The sequence below is a fragment of the Anabrus simplex genome, chromosome 2 (genome assembly GCF_040414725.1).
Source record: "Anabrus simplex isolate iqAnaSimp1 chromosome 2, ASM4041472v1, whole genome shotgun sequence".
Lineage (NCBI taxonomy): Eukaryota > Metazoa > Arthropoda > Insecta > Orthoptera > Tettigoniidae > Anabrus > Anabrus simplex.
The window spans coordinates 156900931-156925943 of NC_090266.1; the positions used below are offsets into that span (position 1 = coordinate 156900931).

Consider the following 25013-nt stretch of genomic DNA (forward strand, 5'->3'; position numbering starts at 1 on the left):
CCTTTCTTTACATTCAGTTCCTGACTTAGCAAAAATACGAACTCCCCCATGCTCTTTATTAACCCGACTGTAATTACTTCAATATTAATGAGTTCAAGTTCATCATTATTACACCAGTGTTCACCCAAACAGATAAACATAACATCCTGTATTGAATTTAAATTTACTTGTAATTCTAAAACTTTATTTTTAAGACATTAAATGTTCTGATGAAATATTTTGAACTGCCAATTCCCACCCTCCATGTCATTACTGGTATTTAATTCTGGACCCACATTCTGGATTGGAATGTTATTGAGCCCAGAATCTAACACATGTTTCCCGGACTAGGTAGTTCTAGGACAGTCTTTTCCTGATCTTTACTTGTAAAGATGTTACTTATTAACTTGCTTACATATTGCTTCCCAAGTCTATTCAAATGCACGCCATGCCTCGTATGAGAAGTTCAGTTTAATTTACTAATGTCTAATTTGCCTGAATTTCTCATTTGTGTCCTTGACAGCTTTATTCACAATTGACCAGTCAGTTAAATCATGTCGATGGCGTACGTTTGTCACTATCACATTTGTATGGGTCAGCTTACCTAGTCCTTTTCAGAATACTTGCAGCCTGATGGCCTTCATTTCTCGCTACATCGTTGGTTCCGCCGACAATAACTAGGACGTAAAAGTTTCAAACAAATTTATTTAAAAACCGCCATTCCAATACTTTAAAATCTCTAAGTTACTAAGATACAAATACTACATACGTGTTAAAATGGGACATGTTTCGCTTAGGCTTTGTATGCATCTTCAGCCATCTACGCTAGACAGCTCGCGACTACAATCTATTACAAAGATTATTCTAGAAGGAGACACAACACTTCTATACTGATGCTTCAAGCTCCTTTTGACCTTATTACGCAGCCACTTGGAGTCAACAACTCTACTGTATTCTACGTACCTGATTCTCAGTCAACAATGCTCGAAGTTTTATTTTTCAACATTTTTAATTAATCCACGCTTCATTAACGTCAAGCAATCTGTACAATCCAAATGTATGTCAGATCATTATGACTGTTTCGTTCTACAAATAACTAACGTGTACTTTTTTAGATGAACACTAGTATTCATTCCATGTACATATAATATGACAAGTTCATTATTGAATTTTATTTGCATTTAAGTATTACTTTTTCCACAAACTAGATTTTATGACTGTTTTATCTTGTATTATTATACTTTAATGAGAAACCCAGTTAAGGGCCCTGACTTAGCTTTAGATTTTTTTAAATTTATTTTTTGCCATTTGCTTTACGTTGCACCGACGCAGATAGGTCTTATGGCGACGATGGGATAGGAAAGGCCTAGGAAGTGGAAGGAAGCGGCCGTGGCCTTAATTAAGGTACAGCCCTGGCATTTGCCTGGTGTGAAAATGGGGAAACCACGGAAAACCATCTTCAGGGCTGCCGACAGCGGGGCTCGAACCCACTATCTCCCGATTACTGGATACTTGCTGCACTTAAGCGACTGCAGCTATCGAGCTCGGTAGCTTTAGATTAAGTATGGCTGAAGATGTTTACAAAGCCTAAGCGAAACATGTCTCATTTTAACATGTATGTAGTATTTGTATCTTAGTAACTTAGAGATTTTAAAGTATTGGACTGGTGGTTTTTAAATAAATTTGTTTGAAACTTTTACATTCTGTACTCCAATACGGCTATCATAATGACTCATAACGTGTAAAATAACTAGGACGTCGTTTGACGAGAGTTTATCAGCATTTCTCAAGAGGGGTTTCACTACTTCTGAAAAGGGGGCACCTGGTTGAATATCACCTGTCACTTCACTGTCGGCTCGCAGTGCTGCTATATTTGCTGAAAGACCTCGACCATGACTATCGTCAAACAGTTTCACTTTCTTCTCCTTCCTTACTTTCTTGATCACGTTATCGGCATGAATTCGGCGTTTTTTCGTCGGAGAACTCTCATCTTGGGAGAAAGAACTGCTTCCTTGCTCTTCCCGAACTTCGTGTAAAACGCAGAATCTGTTTGTTACTTCAGGATGATTTCAAGATTAATTAGGCCTAGTTAGCGACACTTTCCTTTGCCGCGACATAACCTCTCCACGACGCGCCAACACCAACACCATCGCATTAAAAAAAAAAGTTTTTCCACCTCTTCAATCAGATTTCTTTTCAGACCATAATTTTTTAATTACAAGATTTGCTTCTACCAAATCCTTATGTAGCATTTCTATCATTTGTGTAGTGATTCAACAGTTTCATGGACAGATGAAGGCGTCATTTTAGGCCTATACACACACACTCATGTTCGTAGATATTACCGGTACAAATGTCTTTCTGGAGAGGAGTGATTACTTTGACTACTGAGAATACCTTGACTGTTCTCGCCATCTGTAAAATTTTCTCTACATCTTATAGCACATTTCACTTCGTTTTCTAACAAAATCTAGGAACACTCATTACAAGCTTGCACTGCCGACACCATTTTGAGCCATAAATAAAGTATCTCTCAACCACATTGAAACACTACAAAAGTCACCCAGCCACAAATTACACAGGCTGGTGGCAGCAGCGTTATGGTTCAGGGAAAGTTTTTGTGGCAATATCTGGTACCATTCATCTATGTGAAAGGCACTCTTGGTTATGAATTCAGATGAATGTGTGTATGTGTGTGTATACATCCTAATTGGCTTCCCTGAGGTAGATATTTTGCAGAACTTACAGAATATCTTGCAGCTAGCAAGATCAAACATTGGTTGAAGCAGCATGACCAAGACTTCAAATATTTCTATGACCTCTAATTTCGTGGAGCCTCTATAGGACCACCTTGATAATTGCATTTGCTCTATGGATCCTGCTCCAAGCACCCTTCAGCAGCTTTTTTACAAGTTGCTTGACATTATATTAAAACTTTTTACAATTAATTTATTTGAAACCACCTATTCAATACTTGTAAGTCTTTGACTTGCATAAGACTTAGATAATCGTTCTAAGGTTGTAATGGTACATGTTTCACCTGTCATTGCAGGCATCATCAGCCATAAATTCTATATTCTAAGTCAGACCTCTGAAGTGGATGTTATATTAAAACTAATTTAAAAACTAATTGTTTACAATAATTTACATTGATGTAGAAGGACATTATAGTCATATTTGGATTGAATTGGTTAGTCCTGTTTTAAAGTTCTAATGGGAAATCATATTTATGTTTCCATCTAATGGAGATAATATAAAATAATATTAACACTCAATGTTGATACTGGATTGACAATTGAAGTCAAATGGGAATCAAAATATTTACACAGAATTTTTCAATATATACAAGAAATCAATACGATTAGCTTAAAATGATTTGTGGATTAGTTAAAATCTTCTGTAGATTAAAATCTTTTCTTTATTGAAACAAGTGTCTTTGTTAATAATATACAAGGTGAAGATGCTGGTTAGATGGCAAGTATAGCTAATAGAGGATGCTTGATCAAGTCTCACTCATATAACAGATTAATCCTCCTCCTCTTTAAATATGCAAGTATGCTGCCTAGGTCGTGAAGCTTGTGTAGTTATTATCCGTGTAAGTCTGAAGTGGAGTTCAACTGGATTCGTAGGTGTAAATGAAACTGCTTGTGATGCGTGTTGGAAGTCTGTGGAATAAGACGAGAAAGTGTGCGAGTTGCTATACTGGAATTGTTCACTAGGGGAATTAATCTTCTTAACTTTAGGAGAGATGGTGAGGTGGTCTGACAGTCGCTTTAACTCGACTCCTTGTATTGTAGGGATGTCGCTGTTGACGGGGAGTGTGTCGGGTGGAGAAGGGTGGGCAGGGTGTTAAGATCGCTGTTGGTGCGTGTAGGGGAAGGGGAGTGTCAGGTGGAGAGGGGTGGACGGGGCGTTAAGATCGCTGTTGATACGCGTAGGGGAAGGGGTGTGGCCAGGCGACGGGACATTAGCTGCTATTGATATAGGGTTGTTAATGCTGGATTTATAGTTAAAGATTTAAAAAAAATATATATATATATATTATTATTATTGTTTATGTTAACAGATGACAGGAATTTGCTCAGTGACCGGGCTCTTTGTTTCTACGATGTCATTTAGATTTTGATTCTTATTGAAGTGCTGGTCTAAAATGATATAGGTGTTTTCGAATTCAGTCATTAAACTGCCCTTATTAATAATCTTTTAAGATCTGAAGGATTTTAATCTATAGAAGATTTTAACTAATCCACAAATAATTTTAAGATAATCGTGATGATTTCTTGTATATGTTGAAAAATTCTGTGTAAATATTTTGATTCCCATTTGACTTCAATTGTCAATCCAGTATCAACATTGAGTGTTAATATTATTTTATATTATCTCCATTAGATGGGAGCATAAATATATCCCATTATGACTTAAAAACAGGATTAACCAATTCAATCCAAATATGACTATAATGTCCTTTTACATCAATGTAAATTATTGTAAACAATTAGTTTTTAAAATAGTTTTAATATAACATCCACTTCAGAGGTCTGACTTATAGAGTATAGAATTTATGGCTGATGATGCCTGCGATGACAGGAGAAACATGTACCATTACAACCTTAAAATGATTATCTAAGTCTTAAAGGCTGTAAAGTATCGAATAGGTGGTTTTAAATAAATTAATTGTAAAAAGTTTTAATATATTGAACTTCAATATGGTCTAATAATGAGATTAATCACTTGTAATAAGTTGCTTTACATCGCACCGATATAGAAGGAAAGTTCTTATGGTGATGGTGGGATAAGAAAGGGCTAGGGGTGGAAAGGAAGTGGCAGTGGCCTTAATTAAGGTATGGCCCCAGCATTTGCCTGGTGTGAAAATGGGAAACTGTGGAGATCCATCTTCAGGGCTACTGACAGTGGGGTTTGAACCCACCATTTTCTGAATGCATGTTTGCAGCTGTGCCCCCCTAACCTTTTGTCCTACTCAATTGGTCCTCCAGCAGCTGTGGGATGTACTGCTGACAGCATAGCTCTATATACCCGTTACAACCCATTAGCCCATCCAGTCTGGCTCCTGCCCCTGCTGCACTTGGTTGCTTTGGACATGAGCTGGTGGAAATGATTAGACCTCGGATTTTTAGGTCCTAATAGTGTTATTGTAGGTGCTTAAGACAGGCTTTCAAGCATGAAAAAATAGGTTCTAAAGGGATATTTTAGGCAGCTTCAATTTTACGTATTTTAATAGGCATCAATTAAGAGTTTTTATTTTGCTACAATGATAACTCGTTAGGGGGAAATATAAAACAGTTCACTCACTTCTTTGCTGGAAATGTCACAGAATATAATAATAATAATAATAATAATAATAATAATAATAATAATAATAATAATAATGTAATTTGCTTTACGTTCCACTAACTACTTTTATAGTTTTTGGAGACACTGAGTTGCCAGAATTTAGTCCCACAGGAGTTCTTTTACATAAATCTACCGAGAACGAGTCTGCCGTATTTTAACACCTTCAAATACCACTGGACTGAGCCAGGATTGAACCTGCCAAGGCGAGGTCAGAAGGCCAGCGCCTCAACCGTCTGAGCCACTCAGCCCAGTTTTACCATCCGATGTGAAACTGGGAAACTCCTGTAACCACTTTTTAATTAAAGATGACTTGGAAGCTGACACTTTCGGCATAATACATATACTGTGCAAACGGAAACACTGAAACGTTTTAACAGAAGGAAACGGAGTTTTGTTTCCAGCAGGTCAATGGACGCTGTCTCCCACCTCGTGACACACAGACTACAGGCATGTTTACTGCAGGAGGTTCTTCTGGGGCATGTGGTTTAAGATTTTGTTTGTAAAGTATTTCAGGAATATTCAGCAAATATTTTAGTTTCTCGGAATAAATTAAACTTATTTTTAATAGATTTTGGTATAAAAATAGGAATTATAGTAATATAGGTTCTGACGTTAATTTAGACATTTTTAGGCACTGTAGGACCACCCTTTCTAATCTTGTAAATACAACTACATTGTTATCTCTTCCAGGAACAAAATAGGTTTCTGCCTAAAATCAGAGGTCTAGAAAGTATGTGACTGTTTTTCAAATACAGTTCTTCACCCTTTGAAGTTGCTAATAGACTGCTGTGTAATATATCAATTCATTATATAGAATTTTACTTGGATTTCTTAAACTGTAGGAAGAGTGAATAGGGTAAGATTTCTAAATTAATGTGAACATCTTTTTCTCAGGTTGGAAACTCTGCAAAGATCTTGGTGCATAGCAAAACAGACAAAGCACTAGTCATTGGTGGTGGTGTCACTGTTCATGAGGCGCTACTTGCTGCCGTAGAACTCGAGAAAATTGGTGTAAACATTCGTGTGATGGATCCATTTACAATCAAGCCAATCGATGCTGCAGCCATCATTAAACATGCCAAGGAGTGTGGTGGGAAAATTGTAACTGTGGAAGATCATTATCCCGAAGGTGAGATGTTATCCAGTTCTTTTCTTCTTTATCTTGGCTATCATTATTTTAGTTGATTGTTTGACCCTTGTTTTTCTTATCCAGGTTCAGGTATGAAAATTGGAACTATTCTTGTATTATCCAAGAATGTATGGTGGCATGAAATATTCTGTTTGAAAAGAAACCAAAATTGCTTTTACTGGATGTTAAATCAGAGATTTCCTTTTCTGTATGTGCCGTCATTCTGAAGTGTCCTTAGTCCTTGGAAACTGTAGAATCACATTATCAAACTAGAAAGATACCCGTGCTTCGCTACGGCTTTAAAGTGAAAGATGATAATCAAAGTTTTACATTTTGGAGAGTCCACTGTCAGCTCAGCCTGTATATGTCCTCAGTTAGTACGTCGAACGGTTTTGGGAAAATGATAATTTATTTTATAATCTACCGTTCATTTGAACCCCATATGGAAGAATTTGAATGTTTTAAATAATATCTGATAAAAAGAAGTTATGTTCATGTCTGAAACAGTTTCAGAAGAATGGATAATTTGTTTTTGAGAGTAAACTACCATCTAAACCTCTTAGAGGAAAAATGTTTTGAAGTATACGGTATTTTACACCTAAGCCACAAAAGAAGACCCTTCTCGTAAAATTACAACTTTGTACACCCAACGGTTTTAGAGGGATGACTAATTTAGTTTACGGAGCTACTTTAGCGGTGGGATGTTTAAAAATCTTTTCAATCCCTCTTTCAGTCCTTTTTACCCTCCCCAATGATTTTTCCGAAAACAATCAAATAACTGTTACTTTATATTTAAAAGATATTAAAAATACAAATTTTCATGTCTGTAACAGGTTACATTTTTGAGATGTACTCATTTTAAAAATTCACCCCGTTTGTCAGTCCTGTTCAACCCCCCCACCCCCTAGCCCCCTTAAGCAGGTTTTCAAAAACAAAACAAAAATACATGTTTGTTTATTTTTAAAGGAGATTCCAAATAAAACTTTTAATGACCATAACATCTTCAGTTTTTGAGATATAAGTATCCTCAAAAAGCAATTCGACCCCTTTCTCACCTTTGTTCACACCATAAGAAGATTTTTCCGAAAACAAAGAAAATACGAGTTTCCTCATTTTTAAAGGGGATTCTAAATACCAATTTTCACGTCTGTAACATGTTAAGTTTTTTAGATACTCTCATTTTAAGAATTCACCCCCTTTTTCACTCCTGTTCACCACCCCTTAAGTAGATTTCCAGAACGAATAAAAATAAGTGTTTCTTTATTTTTAAAGGAGATTCCAAATACAGATTTTCATGACTGTAACATCTTCAGTTTTTGAGAGATAAGTATCCACATAAAAGGTATTCAAACCCTTTTTCACCTTTTTTCACTCCCATCAACAGGATTTTCCAAAAACAAAGAAATGTTTCTTTATTTTTAATGGAGATTCCAAATTCCAATTTTCATGTCTTTAAACTGTTCAGTTTTTGAGATATAGATACTCATTTTAAAAATTCACCCCCCTTTTCACCCCCTTAGTGACAGGCTATCCGAATATCCTCCCTTAGCGAGCACCTACGTTGTATGTGAATGTATCCCCAAAATTTCCTTTTTTTTTTATGTCCAGTAGTTTTGGCTCGGCGGTGATGAATCGTCAGGACAAGTTTATATATAGACTAGCAATTACCCGCGGCTTTGCTCGCGTAGACTACGTAATTTGATCAAAGTAATCATTCCTCGGCGTTGTATTAAGACATTATCTGAAACCTCCTAAAGTATAAAAACTCGCCCAAAAACTGAGTTTAATTTACCCCAGAAATCCTTTGTAAACCATGTTTGTGGTATTACCTTTTGGGGCTAAGACGACCATGCGACATAGAACTGAACATGTGAGAAACTGTCTTCTCAAGTCGAAAAAATAAATACGTGTTTCTTTATTTTTAAAGGAAATTTCAAATACCTATTCCCACATCTGTAACATTTTAAAAATTCACCCGCTTTCCCAATGCCTTTTCAGCCCCTTTACTGGATTTTCCGAAAACAAAAAAATATGTGTTTCATTATTTTTAAAGGAGATTCCAAATACCATTTTTCATGTCTGTACGTCTGTAACACCTTAAGTTTTAAACTTCTTCTTCACTTATTTCCACCCCTCTCCCGCCTTAAATGGACTTTCCAAAAACAAAAAAATATGTGTTTATTTTGAAAGGAAATTCAAAATAACTTTCACGTCTTTAACAGCTTCAGTTTTTAAGATAAAGTATCCTCATAAACATATTTCAACTCCTTATTTACTTATTTTCAACCACACACCACTTACGTCGATTTTCAAAAACTAATAATTTCGTGTGGCTATTTCTAGCAGAGTGCAGCCCTTGTAAGGCAGACCCTCCGATGAGGGTGGGCGGCATCTGCCATGTGATGTAACTGCGTGTAATTGTGGTGGAGGTTAGTGATATGTGGGGTGTGAGAGTTGCAGGGATGTTGGGGACAGCACAAACACCCAGCCCCAGGGCCGTTGGAATTAACCAATGAAGGTTAAAATCCCCGACCCAGCCGGGAATCGAACCCGGGACCCTCTGAACCGAAGGCCAGTACGCTGACCATTCAGCCAACCGAATCGGACTTTCAAAAACTTGATAAACTAGATGGCAGCTATAGAGAAGATAATCTACCCAGGGTTGTAAATCACCTGGTACTTTGCCTTGCATGCTACCACTTCCACACAAGCACTAGACACATATATACGGGGTTGACTAAATTGATTTTTAGAGTTTTTGTACTTTCACCTGAGGTGCTGTGTATCATCAGATGTATGAAGCTCATTTCGATCGTCTTATTTTCCTGTACTTGCATCAGCTGATATCGCACATAAGCCCTGCAAAGGCAGTCTCAAGTGATGATTTATGTCAAGCTTTTGTGAGGTTAATGTACAGTTTTACCCCGCATTTACGTTCCTGGCTTTTAAGTTTTCCCGTCTTTTACAACATTTTTTGTTGGTACCCAGAGATTTCCTATGCTCACAATGTATTAAAATTCTCAAATTTACATTTGCGGCATTCTATGCTTCCCGCTATTCAAGAGGAAAAAATTCGAGAAAATGGCGTCGCAACTAACCTAAAACTCTTTGAGTGACCATGGCATGACGACCAAATCTAACAACCATGGTCTATAGTAACTCTTAGAACTCTCAGTATTGAACTTCCGCTTAACCAACGCAGTACATTTTTTGATATCGGGTGTTTTCCACAACGTCCTAAACCTTATTTTCAAATCTGACAAATCGAATTAACTCTAAATCTCGCATACACACAAACTTTCTACCATAATCCTATGACTTTTGAATGCAAGTAAACAAACGCCCAATAGAAGCCAAAAACATGTACAGTATCTGGGTAATGGCAAAATGCAGAGCCCAACAAAACTGCAGAGGAGGAGAACAATTGTTGGAGTTGTGAAAGTTATTGTCACAGATTCGTCACATTTTTGTTATTTGTTAAGTTTTTTGTTCTTATGAGAGTCGAGCGGTCAAAGTGAATTGCTGCGATCTTTCTTTCCCGTCGTGGAAAAAAAGGAAGGAAAGAAAAAAACTTTCACTATGGATGAGAAAGTTAGAATATTAGAAAAGGTTGATTCGTATCGCGGAACACGTGTTTCATTGGCACGCGAGTTGCAGCTTCCTGTATCCACGCTGAATACAATTGTGAAAAACAGACGAAGCATTACATCAGTTGCTTCAGAATGCGGGCCAAACTCCAAGAAAAGGAAGTGTGTCAGTCATACTGCAAATACGAGAAAATGGAAAAAAAATTGTAAAAATTTGGTTTGAAGAGCCACAGGCATTCCAATTGATGGTGTGCTCTTAAGGGAAAGGCGCTTAAAGTGGCAAACAGTCTTGGCATTGAAAATTTCAGCGCGTCCAATGGCTGGATTGACGGATTTAGGAAAAGGTATAACCTAACCTATAAAACTGTTTGTGGGGAATCTAATGCAGTTAGTGATGAAAATGTGGAAGATTGCAGGAGCTGACCAGCTGACCCAGGAACATTTTTAACCTAGATGAAACTGGACTGATTTTCAGTGTGTTGCCCAGCAATACTTTGGCATTCAAAGGAGATAAATGCCATGGTGGGAAACGCAGCAAGGTGAGGCTCACAGTGATGTTGGGAGCCAATGCTGATGGCTCTGAGAAGATCCACCCTATGTGATAGGGAAATCTAAAAAGCCTTGTTGCTTCAAGAATGTACGATCATTACCTACTGCCTATGATGCCAGCCATAAAGCTTGGATGACCTCGGATCTTTTCAGGCAGCAGTTAATTGCTCTGGATTAAAAAATGGGTGCGCAAAATAGGAAGATCCTTCTTTTCATAGACTGTTGTCCTGCACAACCCCGGGATGTTAATTTGAGGAATGTGCAGTTAGAATTTCTGCCTGCTAACTGCACAAGCAAGCTACAACCTATGGATTTAGGGGTTATTCACTCCTTTAAGTCACTTTATAGGAAGAAGCTGGTGCAGCGAATTTTATTCCTTACAGATGCTGGAAAGGATCCATCATCATTTAAAGTTTCAATCCTGAATGCGCTTCACTTCATTGCAAAGTCTTGGAAAGTCGTGAAGCAGACTACTATCTCATTGTTTCTTGAAAGCAGGATTTTTCAAGAATCATCCCGAATCTCAGCTGCCAGAAGAAGAAGAAGAAGAAGAAGAAGAAGAAGAAGAAGAAGAAGAAGAAGAAGACGGCCTGCTACCTGATGGATGGAGAATGTTGCAGTCAGACTGCACTACTGAATATTTTCTTCATGTAGATGATTCTGTGATCTCTGCAGAGGAAAGAAGTGTGCAGGAGTTGGTTGGTAAGTAAACAGCCGAGCCTCCAACAAGTCAGTGATGAAGCAGAGGAAGACAGTGAAGTGATGCCTATCAGTGCTGATACAAGTGTACCGTTGAAGGTTTTACTCAGGTATCTGTCATCTGTAGAGGGGGGGCTGAAAATAATTTTCATAACATTTATGAGCTTGAAATACAAATAGAGGTCATAAGAAATAAGAAGTGTAAACAGAGATCGATTCTGAACTACAGTAGAAGTCCGCTATCGCGAGTACGGCATATAACGAGAACTCCGATACAGCGACGATTTTTTCCGGTCCCTTCAAAATTCCTATTTTAAACTGTGTATCGTCCTTCGGTTACAGCGAGAGCCCTATCACTGACGCATCCGTAATTACGAGCGATTAAGCGCGCGCCATTTTCCCGTTATCGATATTTATGCATCCCAGCGTTGATATCGCATGCGATTGATTACCTTCGGCATCGTTTCCTCGCTATGTGCACTGCGAGTTCTCTCGTCGACATTCGTAGGCGATGTCGGAGTCGATTAGTAATACCCATCGACTGCTGTTCGTAAAGAAAATTCGAAATGAAAGAGAGACGCATTTTCGTAATAAATGCGTAAATAAACGGTTGTTAACTCGTTAAAAATTAAGGCGGACTAAACGAGCGCTCTTAATTTTGAGGCTACATACTGCAATTAAGTAAGAATGGGATACACCTCGAGATATGGCAGAGTGCTTAATTTTGATTTCGGAGGTTGGTTTATATTTTCTCGCGTGTGGTTAAATTTCGGAAAGGCTAATATGAAAATGTATAGCGAGAAGGTTATCATTTCTCTACTGGCGCTTGAAGTGTGTTTTCATCATACGTGTAGTATGGTTAAGTTAAGATGGGTGACTCTGTTTGAATAAGAAAACTGAAACGTTTGCAACAAAATGCGATCGATCTTCTTCGGTACCGTACGGTATAGTTTTCTCACTTCGTGCGTTTGCGAGCTCTCTCGTCGACATTCAAAGGCGATGTTGGAGTTGATTAGTAATACCCGTCGACTGCTGTTCTCTAAAGAAAATTCGAAATAAAAGAGGATAACATGTTTCGTAATAAATGCATAAATAACGTGGCCGATAGCAGTTGTTAACTCGTTAAAAGAACTGAATTAAACGATGTCTTAATTTTAATGTTACCGGGTATATACGGAAATTAAGTAAGAATGTGATACAATCAAGATATGGCAGAGCATATCACTGATTTCAGAGGGTATTTCACATCTTCTCGCGTCTAGTTAAATTTCTGAAAGGCTATTTAAATGTAAATTTTTCGCGAGGAGGTTATTTTTCTACATGCGTTTGAAATATGTTTTCATGATACATATACGGTTAGGTTAGGTGACGCCGTTTGAAGAAGAGAACTGAAGTGTTTGACACAGAAACCTCTGGACTGATACCGTATTTCTCCGTATCCAAGACTTTTTTTCTAAGAATCTCATGCGAAAACTCAAGGGTTGCCTTGCATTCGCGGCCTAACAGTAAGTTAATGGATACCACTGGCAACTACCGTGGTAACCACGCTATTTCTTTTCACACGCGCACAAAACTCGTTGACAATGAACGACTGCCTCATTACTATAGCCTACATCGCTAGCCGCGACAACCCGTTGTACAGTGCCTGTGTGTAACGTCACTGGATCTCAGGAAATAGTGAAGAGAGTATGGCGTTCTATTAGCCTCTACAGAAACGTTTCTCAAATCTGCAGAATGACATCAAAACATGCGAGCCTTCGAATCCTTAGAAAGGCCATGGCTACTCAGTGGCAGAGTTATAACGCGTCTATTGTACTTGACGCTCAGTAAAATTAAGTCTTATAGACAGCAGGAATATTTTCGTGATGGATAGTCGTATAGTAAAGATACGTGGAAAAGGTATTGCCGGCAAATTTTCAACGGGTTCTAGTCGATGTTATGATGCCAGTTTTAAGTTACTGGTTATTAAACACTCGGAAATGTAGAATAATTCTGCAGCCGTAAGAAAATACGGCATAGACCTAACTAAAGCCAATATTTTGCGTTAGCGTGAAGACAAAGTGCTAAAAGAATGCGTACTGTACAAAAAATGCATTTAGTGGTACGCAACAAGGACGCTTTAAAGAAGTCGAAGATGAAATAGTGAGGTATATGCATGAAAAACGCAAGGGCGGAATGGCTTTCAACGTCCGCGATTAGGCCTATACATCGCTAGCCAATGAATTTGGCCGAACCCGGCAAGCGAGACATGCGTGTAGCGGTAGCCGGTTATATCTGACGCTGAGTAAAAGTAACAGTTTTATAGACAGCAAGAATAATTTCCTGATGGATCGTCATAATGTAGAGACGCATGGAATAGGTAAAGCCGGCAAATTTTCAACGGGTTATCTTCGGTATTATGATGCTAATTTTAAGTTAATGGTCCTTAAACCCGAGGAAATAAAGAATAATTGTGCAGCCGCAAAAGAAAAAAAACACGGCATGACGAAAGTCAATGTTCGGCGTCTGAAAATGCGAAGTCCTACTGTACAACAAAGGCATTCACATGATTTTACAAAGTACTTTTTGAGCCTGATTAAAATTTTTTGAAGGAAAAAGTGGGGTTCATCTTGGATTCGGAGAAATACGGTACTATATTTTTTTCAGAATGTCATTAAACATACACTTTCACGCAGTATCAGATTTCGAAAAATAACAAACAAGTAAGCCGTAGTGTGGATATCGTCTGCGGAAACGCAAGTTTTGAACAAAATGATTGCCGTTTCACACCGATTTTTATATGCATGGGGGGGTTTTCAGACTTTTCTACAAAATCGGATATAACGACAATCCGTTATAACGAGTAAATTTTTCAACGTTATGAATTCTTGCTATAACGGACTTCCAGTGTATTTTGGTAGGAAGCAATGATTTTGTAGTTTTCTATCTGGAATAAATTTGTGTTAATATTGAAAATACAGGTACAATAGTAGCAATTAAAATGTTTCATTCAGAGAAAATATTGCATCTTAGATACTTCTATAGCCCTTCTAAGAAAGTAACTACTGTATATTAAAAGAATATATTACAAACTGGTAACCTTCTCATGGGTAAAGGATGAGCAGAATTCCAAAGGCAGTGTAGTCAACAGTTAATACAGTACAGTAATTAACTTACATGACCTTTATTTGAGGTAAGTACAGTGAATTGATTGAGATTGAAATACTCTATAAATTAATAATATGCATTTGTGTAACATTTAGCCCCCACGATTTACACTTTCCTCCCTTTTACACCGGGATTCCTTGGTGCCTTGAAAAGTGTAAAAGAGGGATAATACTGTGTGTGGGTTCAAAATCAATACATATTTGGGCTTAAAATATGGAGATTTTAATATTTAAATTATCACACACTAGTTAGAAGTCTTCATGTAAGCTAGCGTTTCGGAAATTGTAGTGTCGAGGTTAAGGCTCTTGTTTCGAAATGGAAGTTGTGCAGGTTCAAGTATCGGTTAGGCTGGGAGTGGTTGAACTGAAATACCCTTTTACGGGGAGGGTAAGTTAGAAATTACTTCACCTGTAGGTGGTGGAACTGGCCTTTTGTTGGACAATATAAAGAGAAAAATGAAGGGACAAATAAAATATCAAAGGTGAATATACAGAGTGTTTCTCTCATCCGTTGGCCAGCAGGCGTGTCCAGCTTTTGCCTCCTGTTGACTCGTCACTTCCCGTTACACAGTGCAGTGACAGCGTGGGAATGCCTGCACTTCGCAGTTAAGGTGCATGCGTAGCACGTGTATTGATCTGTTGCTCCAACTGTTCTGGAGTTGTGAAGTATTACTTTGGGGTATAATTCTCATAATGCCTTCATGTGTGTATACAGTAGAGGGAAGGGTATTTATGTACAATAATTGTGTGAAAACAGTCTTGCAGGGAAGTCGTTAGGTGATTTGTAACATAATTTCCAGGTGTACGCCCTAGAGAGACCGTGTGGAAACTCTTAAACAAATCGTGAGGAACTGGTTCTTTACTCAATAAGAAGCAAAGTGTTAAAAAACGTGTAATAACGAGGAAAAAGTAAATGAAATCGCAAAAAGACTAGAACATACGCGTACAAAATCTGTAAGAATATTAAACTATCATTATTGTGGTACACCTTCCCCAGAGACTGTACACAGCATAAAAATGAAACTTTACGACAAGTACATTATCTATCTATTCCTTACCTTGTCCCGTTTTTTATGAATATGAAATTGAAATTTGTGAAAAATTGTAATTTCTGTTAAATGACAAAATGGATAGTTTTCTATTCGATATGGAACCCTTAAGGGGAGTTATATGTATATATACTGGTCCAATAAGTAGTGAAAATATATCTCCATGCTGTATATAGTTTTAAAAAATGTACCTTTGTGAAAAAATGTAGTTCAGAGGTAAATAATGAAGTTTAACATTGCGTTTTAACGACATCATAACAAATTATGCAATCCCATACATCACTTCCAAAAAATTACGACCGATAGCAGCTGTAAACCAATAGTGTGTTAGTCATTTAGTCTATTCTGACCCCATAGACCACAAAGCATGCCATTTCCTTCAGTCCTGCACTATTTCCCGAAAACTTTCCAGATTGAGATCCACGACTTCCTTGATGCCATCACTTCACCTCATCCATTGTTGTCCTCTTATTTTACTATCAGACTTCAGTATCATAAAGGACTTGCCAGTGAATGTCTTCTCATAATTTGACCAAAGTACTTCCTTCAGTTTTTGTTTCAGTAATCTGTCGCTACTGGTCTGCACTTACGGCAGTTGCCCATGTACCAGATTCCCTATCTGTCGTTTTCCTAGTCTTTTCTTAAATGATTGCAAAGAAATTTGAAATTTATTGAACATCTCCCTTGGTAAGTTATTCTCCTTCCTATAAACAAATGTTTGTCCCAATTTGTCCCCTTGAATTCCAATTTTTATCTTCATATTTTGATCTTTCCTACCTCTAAAGACACCGCTCAAATTTATTAATCTGTTAATGTCATTTCACGCCATCTCTCCACTGACAGCTCGGAACATATCACTTAATACCAATATAGTTGGTCTGTTATTGGACATTATAGTTTTCCAGCTAACTCACTCCTGGTTGCCAGAGTTTCGCCCCAGTATGCTAAGTTGGGCTCATCAGTTGGTAAATAGCACACCTACCAAGACGCATGGTTAGTGCATACCGTGGAGGCCACTGTGTAACCTTTCAGATCCCTTCCATACCTCCCAACAGTATTTGCATACAGTGAAGTTGTTCTAGACTCCATCAATTAAGAGATGAATGTTTAAATGTATGCAACTTGCCCCATGAATTAAATAACCTCTGTTTTAACTGCTTGTCCTTGTCTCCCACTGTTTTTCTTGGTGACATAGGCCCATCTGATGTGCTGGTAAACCCTGCTAGGTGTTGCAGTCTTACTCAAATTAAGAGATCCTGCTATCATCTTCATTCCAGTCTCATGCATATTATTGCAATTACTGTTTTTTTACTTGCAGTTGTTGCTTTCATGTTGTTTACTAAATAATTTATGAAAGGAATGTCAATTACATATTTTTAGAGAACCTTCTCCTATGTCATCAGAAATGACTGCAATACGGTTGTAGTTTGAACCCCACTGTCGGCAGACCTGAAAATGGTTTCTGTGGTTTCCCATTTTCACACCAGGAAATGCTGGGGCTGTACCTTAAGGCCACGGCCGCTTCCTTCCTACTCCTAGCCCTTTCCTATCCCATCGTCGCCATAAAACCTATCTGTGTTGGTGCAACGTAAAGCAAATAATACAGTTGTAAAGATAGCAGTCGCTGCTAGAAAAGTCCAGTCGGGTGAAAATTGGGTAACCGGAAGAAAAAGTTAATAAATTTTAACCTTTTGAGTTCACTAAAATGAGTAAAGATTAATTGCCTTTTATTTTATTTCCAGGTGGGCTTGGTGAAGCTGTTATGTCGGCGGTTTCAAAAGAGCCAGGAATTGTGGTACACCAGTTGGCAGTAAGGGAGGTTCCTAGATCAGGACCATCAGCTGCATTGCTGGAGAAATATGGGATCAGTGCAAAATGCATTGGAGAATCTGTTTTGAGTGTTTTGAAAGGTCATTGATTATCTGGGTGCCAAAAATTTGTGCCACATTAAAATCCTGCATTTTGGTAATACCTCATCATGCTGCATATTTGACATAAACATCAACATTGTTGGTCATGAGACACAAGGCTGAGATTGTAATAGAATTATTTACGCACATTCCATTTTAACTGTAAGAAGTTTTGAAATACTTCCTTCTCATTTATTCTTAACTTGATCTGAATGGTTATTTACCATTCATATTTTTATATGATCTTCTTTTTTTTTAAAACAAAATAGAATTTTATAATGAGGAGAGATATTTTACTATGCATTTAATTGTAGCATAAATGGGATGTTCAAGGAGACTTTGTAGTTGTGGTGCTGGCTCAAGGCAATTCAGATAAGTGTCGGTAGCAAAATTGAACTGATGTTACTGCATTCATTTTCAAGGTAGTGTTAATTTTTTTCAAATTGCATTCTCGTATCTGCGTTATGCTTGTTCCTAATTTCGTATTTACTTTTATCCTTCTGAAGGGACTCCTCTTATTCATTTGAATCTAAATAGTGTTGCCGAGTTCATTTCGACGTAGATGTAAGTTACAATCTCTTTTTTGATGAAGATATATTTGCAAAGGCTCGTACATCTGTACTACTGTACATAATGCAGGCTATAAAATTAACAGATACTCGAGAAAACTATTCAGATTGATGTTGTGCTCCCTATAGTATAAACATGTCTACTTCAAAGACTGGCAGTTTAGCTAATTTTCATTATTTTTAAATGCTTTGTTTTCATTTATTTAAATTTTTGTATATTTGTTCATTCACTCATTACCATCTCATACATTTCATAAATCCTTGATAAAATTAAGATATACAGTGAGGCTCTTCGTCGAGTTGCCAGGTTATTCCTTGTGCCGTGTTTGCGTGAGTGGACGATTCAATAGCCACCTGACCTATATAGCTCGCCCAACGATGTCCTTGTCTCTGCCAGTCTGTGATAGGCTTCCGTGCAGTGAACTGTTTGATTCTCTCTTATACAGCAGTAATTGTTTGGTTTAGTGTATTTCATGGCTTCTAAATTGGGTGTAAAAAAAGTGTATTTTCATGTGCTGTGGATTTTTAAAGCATAAATCTGCTGGGAGAAAGAATTCTGCAAACAATTCCCTGGTACGCAAGTATATGGAATTAAGAAAATTATGAATAAATTCAAAATTTTGAGTTCAGTGCTAAACAAAAAAGTTGAACAGAAAAAAATCGAGATATTTCTGAAAGTCTTGAGTGATGCCTCCACTGAATTTTTTTAAAGAAACTAGCTCAGCAAAGAGGTTTCATATACTTCTGCATGACTGATGGCAAAAAACTGAAATTTTAGTCGCAGATGTGCAAATTTTATGCTCATGATTATTCAGCCGCAAGAAAACATTATTATAATTGGGTTCTTTAGTCTGTCAACACTGGTAAATTATATCCTGATTTAGTGCTTCTTTTTTTTCTGATTAGGAATGGTTTCATTTGCATGGACATGTACATTTGCAAAATAACCGGTATGGTGACTTGAAAATCCAAGAATAATTCATGAAACTCCCCCTCATGATCTTGAAATAGGAGTTTGGCGCACTGTTAGTAGGGCCAATATTTTATTAACGACACTATTAATTTCATCAGGACAGAATTAATACCAAACCATTCTTTCCTCAACTGACTGAACAGGAAAGGTCGCTCAGATATTTCTAGCAAGAGAGCACGTACCACTCTTAAGTCAATAAATATGTACGATGATTTTGGTGTTAGAATAATTGGTGCAGGTTTATGGCCTTGTGACTTCTGTTTAGGGGGTAGTTTGAAAGATAGTGAATAGAAGAAACCCCTGCACCATTGAACTGGAAAATGCAATTTGCACAGAAATGTTGTTCATGAGGCTACGGGAATGGTGTGATGGTGACCATGCTCTTTTTTTACTGACACGTAGCATGAGGGAAGGGCGGCAACCCTTGCAGTACTCTCCCTGTATGTGAAACATTATTTTTTGGTAAATAGAAAATTATTTGAATTTCGATGAGTATTACTTTTTAGGAGGGTAATATCTGAGGAGAGACTGGGAGTCATTGCCACTTTCGATGCTTAAACTATCTTGGGAGTATGTGGATTCGTAACTTCAACTACCCTGAGGCCAGTGAATGTAATTCTGTCAAGCCCCTCCTGTATATGGAGATTGTGTAAAATTTTGAGGTAAATGTTTAAACAATATTATGTGTGCTGTAAGATACTTGATGTTGCTGAAGCAGGGGCATGGCATCCATGTTGCTGGTGTTGCCACCGGCAAATCCAAATCCACCAGATTCCTGTAACATGTTACAAAAACTAGATACGATTGCCATTTAGCGCTGTAGAATTGAAGTGTTCATTTTACATAAAAAGTCCTCGCTGCTTCCTATTTACGCCACACACTTCAATGGCAAACTCTCCCGGGATGGGTATAAGTGATCTTCAAACGCCATGGTGAGCGTGTCTTGCATTATTTGCTGGTTAGACTCTTAAGACAAACAGGGTTTTCCTTCCTTCTGTTACACTTCCTTAGCATTGCTTCTAAATTTACTGGTGAAACTATTCTCCTGTGATTGTGATGGTGTTAGAGAGCCTTTAACTGTTCCTTAGAATCACGTACATTTAGTGAGAAAAATATTATTTCGAACGGCAGACAAACACCTGAATTAAGACTTCAAGACTAAATCTGAGGTTTCAAAAGACATTTTAATGTATCATGGTATACGGCAACACCAGGAAATTCCCACGCCATGCCACTGCCCTGAAGTTAATATATATTTAACCTGAATATGTTTATGTTTTGACTGATTCTTGTTATTTCTTATGCTGCTTCAATAGTTTACTTCTGTTAAGAGATGGTGTGATGTGATAAAGCTAAAAATATATTTCTTGTTCAAGAGGTTATGACTTTTGAGTTTCATGTTGGGTCCCAATTTCTACCAAAATATTATTTATCTCTTTTGGTAATGTGTGGGATTTTCCAGTATTGATTTGAATTGGGACTTTAAGTTACATGTTGTGAGTTCCAGTGCAAATTGGAGTGTGCAAGATTCTTTTTTGGTAGTCTAAACATTTCTGTGCTTACAACTTTTTTTGGAACCAGTTTGTTCTTCCATGAAATCAGTTTTTTATACTTTAAGGTCTAGTTATCTAATTTTGAATGTTGAGTCTGTTAGGGCTTTGAAGTGTCTGTTTTCACACAGCACAATATTGTGTATGAAAAGAACTTGGAAGTCTTGCTGTTTGCTCAAGAGATGCATCTGTTGTTTTTGTTAGCTTTTTAAAACCTTTTAATTTACATTTTTTTGTACATACTAGAAAAGATGCAGGTTGTTGATAAAATGTTAACTACCCTTAGTGGCTTATGTTGATTTGTGATACCCATATATGTGACCTCAGACTAAACATTGTTGTTTGTTAGGTTTATTGTTTTGCTCCTCCTAAACCTAAGCAGAATTCAGTACATTTTTACCCATTCAGATGCTTTTACTAGTCGTCTACTTTCTACAACATTTTGTTTCAATTAATTTTATGGATTGACTATTAGAAATACGTGGTTAAAAGCTGCTTTGTAAATCAAGATAAGACAGAAATGTGTAACTGAATTTATGCTAGGCATTGGGAAGACTATTGTGTATGAGAAGCAATAAATTTCCTGAATTTCAAATGCTTTTTTATTTTGCTGCTTTTCAATCACCCCGGTGAAGTCACGGCAGTGATCTATGTTGAACATGTTAACTTGGCCTGGTTTTATGGCTGGATGCCCTGCGTGGTGCCAACTCAATGTGGAGGGATGTATTCAAATATTACAGGTTTTTGTTGTAATTCAGTGTGCAAATAAATATCCCATATATACTGGAATAATTTGCCGCTGAATAATCTGCGCACAACCACCTTGAAAGGAAATGATTCCAGTTCCATGTTGTTTTGTTGGTATTGAACAAGGTAGAACCAGAATAGTTTCCTTTCGAGGTTATTCTATGAAGACTTAGTCAATACAGGTGACAGGAAGGTATGTGACAATTATCGAGGAATTACACTGTTGTCACAACTAGCCAAAATATTGGAGAGAATAATAGAAAGGAGTGTAACAATTTGGCAAAAGTGAAAATACAAAATGCATAAATGGTAACTAGAATAAAATATAAATAACAAAATTGGGCATCACCTGCAAAAGATTTACAGGAATAATTGACTCTCCCAAGGCAACGGTCATCAAGCTGATGAAACTCCAAACCTGCTTAATTACCTTACCTGCTACTATTTAACTCTGAAATTAAATTTGAGTAACATGCCAGGTTTCTTCCTTACTCCATCAATAAAAGATTAACCACAAGTTTCACTACATGAATTTACTCCCAAAACAAAATTGAAACCAAACACCAACAACAATAATCATTACGTGATGAGACCAATTTAAACATCCACAAACAAAATCTGCAAGCTATATACCACAACTATACATAGTTCTGAAGGCCTCGCTTCTTATTCATGCTATCCTACGGATGAGATGACTGTCCACCTTAACCTTATACAGTAAAATACCAGTATAACAAAATTTGGGGGACTTCAGAATTTAATTTGTTATATTGAAATTTTGTTATACTGAAATAAATCAATTCTCAGTTGCCCCTTGCTAAACCTGTTGAAGAATCTACATTATTTCAACATGAATTTACACATAAAAAACCTTAATACTGTATTTATTAAATGAGAGGAAAATTAGAATACATATATAAAGTACAGGTACTTGCAAGAAGTTTTCAGCATCTCAAATTTTACCGTGTATCTCTGTAAATAACCTCAGCGTTTGTGGGTGGGGTTAACTTCCAATGAGTAACCAGGGGAACCTTACCCCTACAGAGCACATCCCCAGGTGGCGGATAGGGGGTCCCTACAGTACGCAGGGCTGGTTGAAATACCCAATACAACCCGTAGACCAACAGGTAGCCCAGTTCCTGGGGGGCTTTAAAATACTGGGACACCCTCTCTCCAGGGGTCATAAATATGGAAGGCCTTGCCCTGGGTTATGGGTGAAGACAGACCTCAACGGCATCTATGGCAGAGAAGATGGACTTTGGTACGGTGATGGCGGAAGGGGCAAACCCGTAGTGTCTGTACTACAGAGGAGCGGCTACAAAAGGCATCAGACTCCATGTTAGGGGCGGCGGAATTTGAACCTGGCAGAAGGTAATAAAATGCCTTTGGGAGTGGTGAACCCATTGTACAAACAACCTACAAAATGAGTGCAAGTGAATCGAGGCCTCGGAAAATGCTAGAGCGTCGCCCTGAAGTGACGCGCAGTTCCCAGTGCTCTGCGGGGAACTGCGAGAAGTGGGCTACTGGACATCACAAGAATCGGTATCATCAATGTCATGACTTTGAATGGCAAGGTAGAAGAACTGATAGAGTATATGGAGAAGACATAGCAATGATGGGAATAAGTGAGACAAAATGGGAGGGGAAAGGTCAAAAAGAATTGAAGGAAGGGTATAGATTATATTGGAATGGAGGAAGGATGGCAACAAATGGTGTTGGTGTTATATTGAGAGAAGACCTAGCGCAAAATGTGGACGAAATTGACCTGATCAGTGACAGGATAATTAAAGTTAGACTTGGACTTGAGAGTGGAATCAAGGATTTTATACAGCTTTATGCACCCCAATTGGGGAATGCAGATGAATGTTTACAAGAGTTTCTAGAAGAACTAGAAAGTTGTATTGAAGACAGAGGTTATAATAATGGGAGACATGAATGCAAATGTTGGAACAGACAGGGAAAAGAGGAGATAATTGGCCCCTATAGTTGTGGAAACCAAGATGAAGAATATTTGGTAATAGATTTTTGTAGGAGGAATGGATTACATGTTGGCAATATGTGGTTTAGAAAAAATAACTCACAAAAATAACTAGATATGGTTGGCGAGATAGTTAGACAATGATCACATTCTGGTGGAGGAGAAACATAGACAACTGGAAGATGTGACAGCAGTGCCAAGAGGACAAGGTCAATACAGATATTGTTAAAATTTGTAAACATTTTTGGAATACTCAGGTTATTGAATGCAGCAGTTTTGGGAGATACTGTTATACAAAACATGGCCTCAGTCTAAACAATTCAGGTAAACGAAAGATAGCAATTATTGTTCTAGATGTTATTAATCTTAAGATATGTACTGTAAAACAGGCAACTCCCTTGAGTTATAATACTGACCAGGAAAGCTAGTCAGTCAACTAGAAAATGAAACTCAGGAAAGTAAGGAGTTTCGAGTTACCCAATTGCAACAGTCAAGTTTTAGGGAGGAAGGGGGTCTGAGATTGCTTTTGGTAAACTGTCGAAGTGTAGTAAATAAACAATTAAAATTCGGTACATTGATGGAATCTTAAGGACTGATGTGGTGATAGGAGTGGAATCGTGGTTGAGAGAAGGGGTGGGTAATAGAGAAGAATTTCTAGACGGGTACACAGTCTATCGTAGAGACCGAGGAGATAAAAAGGGAGGGGGGGGGTGTTTATTCTGGTGAAGGAAACTTATTGTTCACATGAATGGTTTACTGATGAAAGGGATGAAATATTAGGGATAAAACTAGTTTGTGATAATATGAAGGAGGTGGGAATTATAGGAACATACAGGCCTGGAAGAAAGGGAAGAGTAATGGAAATATTTGAGAAAATAATAGATTATACTCATAAAAACAATAATGATATGGTAATAATTGGGGGAGATCTAAATTTGCCTGAAGTTGAATGGAATGGAGCTGCAAGTGAAGCCCATGAACAGAAACTGGCAAATAAGTTAATTTGGGAGGGAAGATTTACACAAGTGGTACAAGAACAGACTCGTCTCAATAACTTGCTAGATGTATTCTTGGTTAAACCATGGGAAATCGTTAATAAAACTGAGGTAATTGAAGGAATAGGTGATCATAAGGCTGTAATAATGGATGTAGGACTGGTACCTTAACAGCTTAATAAGAGGGTTACGCAAGACAAGAAATTGTACAGAAAAACTAAAGTTGATGAATTTGGGACTTACCTTAAATCACAATTCAGTTGTTGGATAAGTGAAGGGAGTAATGTGGATACACTTTGGGCTAAATTTAAATGAATCATTTGGGAAGGAAAGAAGAGATTTGTACCTGTTAAGAAGGGTAAAATGACCTCAGACCCTGTTTATTATACAAGGGAAATAAGAAAATTAAAAAGAAAATGTAGAATAGTAAACAGGAAAATCAAAGAGGGTAGGGAGAGTAGAGAAACTAGAAAACAGCTAATGAGGGAACTGAATAGAGTGAAAAAGGAAGCAAAAGAGAATTATATGAATGGCATACTTCAAGAGGGTAATGACCACAAAGGGAAATGGAAAAAGCTGTATTCATATATCAGGAATCAAAAAGGAAAAGGAATCCAAATTCCTACAATGGTGGGAGAATGGGGTGAACACTGAAAAAGCAAACCTATTTAGTAGGGAATTCAGAGATTCAGTAGATGATTGTCAGGAGTTGGAAACCGAAACAGAAGATCGAGAGGGAGAGACACAGAGGGAAACGAGAAGCTTCTCATTCACAAATGAAGATATTTTCAAAGAAATCCA

At 37.6% G+C, this 25013-nt stretch overlaps 1 protein-coding gene across 2 annotated transcripts in view; it reads left to right on the forward strand.

The window, feature by feature from the left end:
• The window catches only part of LOC136863949 (transketolase), a 268751-nt gene extending 247664 nt beyond the window's left edge, over positions 1-21087 (forward strand). For both annotated transcript variants that reach the window (XM_067140399.2, XM_067140400.2), the window contains exons 10-11: positions 6226-6460; positions 17233-21087. In XM_067140399.2, the coding sequence (XP_066996500.2) occupies positions 6226-6460; positions 17233-17408 (411 nt within the window). In that variant the 3' untranslated portion in view covers positions 17409-21087. The remainder of the gene's footprint in view (positions 1-6225; positions 6461-17232) is intronic.
• The last annotated feature ends 3926 nt before the right edge of the window (positions 21088-25013 follow it).